The sequence below is a fragment of the Anneissia japonica genome, unplaced genomic scaffold (genome assembly GCF_011630105.1).
Source record: "Anneissia japonica isolate Jap-2015-1 unplaced genomic scaffold, ASM1163010v1 scaffold287704_len1198815_cov201, whole genome shotgun sequence".
NCBI classification, from domain to species: domain Eukaryota; kingdom Metazoa; phylum Echinodermata; class Crinoidea; order Comatulida; family Comatulidae; genus Anneissia; species Anneissia japonica.
In genome coordinates, this window is record NW_022731578.1 from 776,279 (window position 1) to 781,775 (window position 5,497).

The 5,497-nt window shown below is 35.7% G+C and overlaps 2 protein-coding genes across 9 annotated transcripts in view; both read left to right on the forward strand.

The window, feature by feature from the left end:
• LOC117115405 overlaps positions 1 to 1,129 on the forward strand; it is a 14,560-nt gene extending 13,431 nt beyond the window's left edge. For 2 of the 3 annotated variants that reach the window (XM_033259179.1, XM_033259177.1), the window contains exons 4-5: positions 676 to 827; positions 991 to 1,129. In XM_033259179.1, the coding sequence (XP_033115070.1) occupies positions 676 to 826 (151 nt within the window). In that variant the 3' untranslated portion in view covers position 827; positions 991 to 1,129. The remainder of the gene's footprint in view (positions 1 to 675; positions 828 to 990) is intronic. The other variant, XM_033259178.1, reaches the window with a different exon arrangement.
• Positions 1,130 to 3,221: 2,092 nt separating this feature from the next.
• Positions 3,222 to 5,497, forward strand: part of LOC117115421 (multiple PDZ domain protein-like) — a 64,185-nt gene continuing 61,909 nt past the window's right edge. For all 6 annotated transcript variants that reach the window (XM_033259198.1, XM_033259202.1, XM_033259200.1 and 3 more), the window contains exon 1: positions 3,222 to 3,356. The gene's annotated coding sequence lies outside the window, so the exon portion shown is untranslated. The remainder of the gene's footprint in view (positions 3,357 to 5,497) is intronic.

Sequence of the window (5,497 nt, forward strand, 5' to 3'; positions counted from 1 at the left end):
GGACGATTCGGATAGGAAAACAAATGCACGGTGGAACAAAATTTCAACAGTGAGCAATGGAATGGGCAAAATTACTAATGTCATGTCCGAAATCAACCAATCAAATGACTGGGATCTATTTAAATGCTTTATAATATTTACTGTGGAACAGGTAAAGTGAAAGCGAGTCTATTGCACAAAAAAGACAGGGATGTGATGGAAGCGAAGTGTGTGATCTCTCAGTGGAATGGTTTAAAGCGCTGTCCATACAGCTGTCTCTTATACACATCTAGATGTGTATAAGAGACAGGTGTGGGTGTGTGTATGTATCTGAAGAGTGTCACACCATGTGTGTGGTACAAAACAGAGTAGTAATAAAGTGATTAATCAAATCATAATTTTAGTTTATTTACGTAGAATCAGTTATAGAATTAGAACACAGTTAAAGCAATAATTTCTACAAATTATGATGAACATTTTTATGATGATGATGAAGATGGTGTGTGTGTGTATATTTTTTCCGAGGCCCTTCCTTTATCCTTAAGATCTCAGGAAAGGCATATAACGCACAAAATAGGCCTAATTAACTAATTAAAGTTTATTGTTGTCCTGTATGTAGTCTGGTAGTACTAACGTAACGTGTTTTTTATATTTTTTTATTTAATCACGCTTTGAATTACTACGTTTCCTTTGTAGAAAAGCAAGTGAATGCTCGTGTAGTGTTACTGAATCATGCAATTCGCTACCGGCTTCACATGGCAACAGTTCTACTAGCAGTCGTATGTCTTTAATATTACCTGGACAAATTAAGTGTTGTCATTGTCGTCTAAGAGAGTTTCAGGAATAAGGTGACATTGTGTATTGATTATTATTATTATTATTATTATTATTATTATTATTATTATTATTATTATTATTATTATATAATTATAATAATTATTACTATTAGTATAGTATTATTATTATTATTATCATTATTATTACTATTAATACTAATTATCGTATTTTCAGAAGCTTTCGACTGACAGGAAAGAGTTCACAATTTAAATGATGAGAAGTAAACATAAATGATGCTGCATGTCCTCGAAAGTTTTAAAGAACAGAATCAAGGATTTAACACACAAAAAAATTTATTTTAGAAATACAGTATATTAAAATATTTTCACTATAATGTTGTTGTAGGTCTGCATTTTATGTATTGCTTGGTGAATAATGTTTGATTAAATTGATTTCAAAGCCCACCAGAAGGGCAGGAATGTTGGTGGCGACAGATTATAATGACGATGATGATGATGATGATGATGATGATGATGATGATGTAGATGATGATGATGATGATGATGATGATGGTGGTGGTGATGATGATTTTTATGATGAGGCCTAGAAAATAAATTATTTGTTTGCCCTCCTCACCTCCTGATGGAAAAAATAAGGGCGGTAAAACAAGAAAACTTAAAACAAGTTTTTAGCTTTTTTCTTTATAAATTATTTTTAAAAAATGTGAGTGAATTGATATTTATTTTTTGGCAGATGCCCTACAAAGTTGTCTAAATTCGTTGTCTGATGTAAGATATTGCTATTCTAGGCCTGCATTAAATGCAACATGTCAACTATGGGTTATGTTTATTCCATCTGATAAGTAATCTTGAAAAAAAAAACAAAAAACAAAAAACTTTTTTCCACCCGCTGCTTTTTATCATTTAAAAAAACATAAGGTCAAACAAACAATTTATTTGTTTAGGTCTGATGATGATGGTGATCATGATTTGGATGACCGGCTTTCATGCATTTGAAGCTTTGTTTATTAGCTCAGGAAATGAAGTGTTTCTGTTTATTTAGAGGTGAATGAGATTTACCGGGGAATTTCAAAGTTGTTTGGACTTTTAATCTTGGTATACTGGTGGGAAATGTTTTTCATTACGACGCATGAATGCGCCGAATGCTAAAAATGGCTCAATTATTAAATGCGGCGAATGTTAAAAGAGAAAACTAATGGTAAAAGTGCGGAATAGAAATACGCCTAAAAGAGCCGAACGTAACGATAGGAAAGTGCTGAATTATATAGTGCCGAATACTTAAAGAGTGAACGTATAAAATCATGGGCTTAATTAAAATGGCCTGGAATGAAAATGTGCTACGGATCGCAGGAGATACATCGATAGAAGTTATGCGGCACCATCGAAGAATTATGAATATCAATTGGTAGCATCATGTAACGAAATTGAAGAGAGCAGGCCTCAACTGTGCTCATGACCTCCTTATCCAGAGAAATCAGCGATTGGCTGGACATGCTGGCAGGCTCGATAATAGACGCTTCCAAAACAAATTTTATTAACTGAGCTTACAGGCGGCTTTCGAAGAGGGAGACCCAACGAACCTTCGGTACAAGGATATCGAGGAGAATTTTAAAGGACCTGTCCATACAGGGGCGGCGCTAAAAACACTCCGCCACTGGTTTTTAGAGCAAACATTATTTAATGTTCTATTTTCAAATGTTCTGTAGTCTATGAAAAATGTTGATGACCTAACGATGAATATCAACTTTGATATGTTAAGAAAACTGATACTTCTAGTGAAGGCCTATTAGAGAAAAGATGAGTTTTGTACGTGGCGAGTTATTGACACGCAACGTCGGGGAAAAACTACTCAAAAAGCTTACAAGTCAGTAAAAAGGCCTTACAGTAGGCCTACTTGTGCGACAAAAATAGAGACAGTCATAGTAGTTGGAAACTGCTCTGATTGGTCAAGCATTTTTGGTGGATGGATTTCTGGAGCATATGAGAGTACGTGTCTTGAATTTTCCACGCCGGGAAATGTGGAACTTTTGTAATTTGAGGTGGGGGAGGGGGTACGTACCCACCCTCTCCCCTGCTTACGGGCCTGAGTTAGATGGAGGATTTTGATTCATAGAAAATCAGTCATGTCGAAGAAGACGGAATTGAATGAATGGAAATACGCTAAATCAAAAGTCACCTTTGAAGGCAATGTTGGCGCGCCATACAAGAATGCTGTGTTGCGTTTGGGCTACGTACATTACTGGCATAGGGCCTATTCAATTTTTTCAAAAAAGTTTTATTTTCAACTTGAAAGTTAGAAATAAGATCTACTTTTAAATAATAATGACGGTCATCCGAGAAATTGCAATTGTTTAGTTATGTAGTTTGAAGACGATTCGATTCTGATTTTAAACTGTACATCATTTGGTGTGACAATAAGAATAATAGAATTGCCCAAACAGGAAGTAACGAGAAACCTTCAGTCGCCAAAAAATCGAGTGAACTGACGCAAACATTTTTGGTGTTTCTAACCTACCAAAACCTCTATAAATTGCATATGGTTATACTTTTACTTACATTTGGTGATATTTTATTATTGAGGTATGTGTTATAATTTACAAAATTACTGATTTTAGTTAGAAATTTGGCTACAAAATATGGGTAATCATGGCCGAGGCCTACCTAGCTAGGACTAGGCCTAGGTACATACTACAGCAATAGGCTAATCTAGGCCTATTCTAGAGAGAGGCTTATACTGATGATGGGTCTAGGCCTAGGCTACATGCCAATGTTTTGAAAGTAAAAAACGGGAGAAGGCGTTTGTATGGTGGGGAGTGGTATATTGAGGGGGTGTCCCCATTCCATGGGGTGTAACCACTGAAAGCTTTAGCTATTTAATGTATTATTTATATAAAAAGGGAAATCTCATAATTTTAATGGTGTATTCCAATGATTTAAGTATTGATTTTTACTTGTGTGTTTGATTGAGTCACATCAGGGTGGATGTATCGTGTAGGGCTATGGATCAATTTTTCATTTACTGGCTTTTTCAGTACAAGATACAAAACCTGGAATCAATACTGATGTGTTTTCAATGGGCTTAAATTAATACAGATAATTACTGGGCCAGTAGTATTTTAGCAACTGTAACTTTATGTCCAATTATTCATTGTAGGATCTGGTTCAGCTATGTCAAATTGATAATAATCATGACTAGAATACTTGTATAAAGAATAGTGAACCTTCATTTAAAAATTATTTCAGACAGACCGTCGCCTCGCTAAGAGGCTCATCGTCTTGGCTTCCATCGTCAACAAACAGAATTTAATTTTATGTTACTCCGTGGCATACATGGATAATACTTGGATATATGGATGAATTAAAAAATAATGATAAAAAAAATAAAGAATTTACTTTCTCCGTGATAAAGCCTACCAGCTCTGATTAGTTACGGTATCTGTCCGTTAATAGCGCAGAAGAGTTGTTGTAATCATGATCCAGCGTCTACAAGGCCAGCGTGACTTTGCAGCACTCACATCCACATCTCTCGCACCACTCCCAGAGAAACGATGCTGTTGCCGAGCAAAATATTGAAAGATAACGTACTGTAAATATTAAGGTTTTTTTCATATTATTTTATTGAAAAAAACACAATACAATTAATGTAGTACATGCAGTTTTCTTTGTAAACTGGGGGAGCCTATGAAAAAAGGGAAAAAAAAAGTTGGCAGGGAGCCAGGTCACCAAAACCGGCGTCTCCTGGCCAAAACGGGAGTGTTGGCATGTCTGTACCACTAGATCTTTTCTACTACTACTATGGACCCAAGAGGGTGCAGGTCAACTCGGCCACAAGTCAACTCGGCCACAGTCAACTCTGCCACAAGTCAACTCGGCCACAAGTCAACTCGGCCACAAGTCAACTCGGCCACAAATCAACTCGGCCACAAAAAGTTCGGCCACAGCCACTCAGCTAGGCTAGATTGAGTAGGCCTCTAGGCCGGGTGCAGGTCAACTCGGCCACAAGTCAACTCGGCCACAAATCAACTCGGCTGTTTCGTGGCGATATTCAGTTAGGCAATAAGAGGAGACTCAATCATATAATAACTATTCAGATGAGTATTTATTGTGAGTACTATTCGTGTGCTATAGGATTATGCTGTATCCACCATCTAGATGTGTATAAGAGACGTATCCACGTTGGAGAGAAAGTGTATAGCGCCCTCAGGCGTAACAATCACGCAACATCTTCCCTTCTTTAATTGAGAAGCTTCTTTGTGCATAATAACAGTTCCGTTAATATAAGCTTATAGATTTTCTTGGTACAGTATTATTATTAAAGGATATGGTTCAAATGGTTAAACTTACATATATAATATGAGCATAAATTATTGTTCTAAAATTATTCATTATGTCTTCCTTTTTTTTTTTTTTTCTAAACTGTGATTCAGTATTTATGGATATTAATTCTACCATTTGATGCATTCATGAATCATTATTCCTTTAGGGTTAGTTGTACAGTATATCATATATTTAGATATAGACCTGTTGCAACATGTAGAGCGTATAAATCATAGTCCAATCAAATGATAATGATTGTTACTCAGTTACCAGGGATATTCATATCGGTACCATCAAATATTGATGCTAATTGTCAAACAAGTGTTCATTAGTAATCAGTGTCAAATAAATGTTCATCAATAATCAGTGTCAAACAAATGTTCATTAATAATCAGTGTCAAACA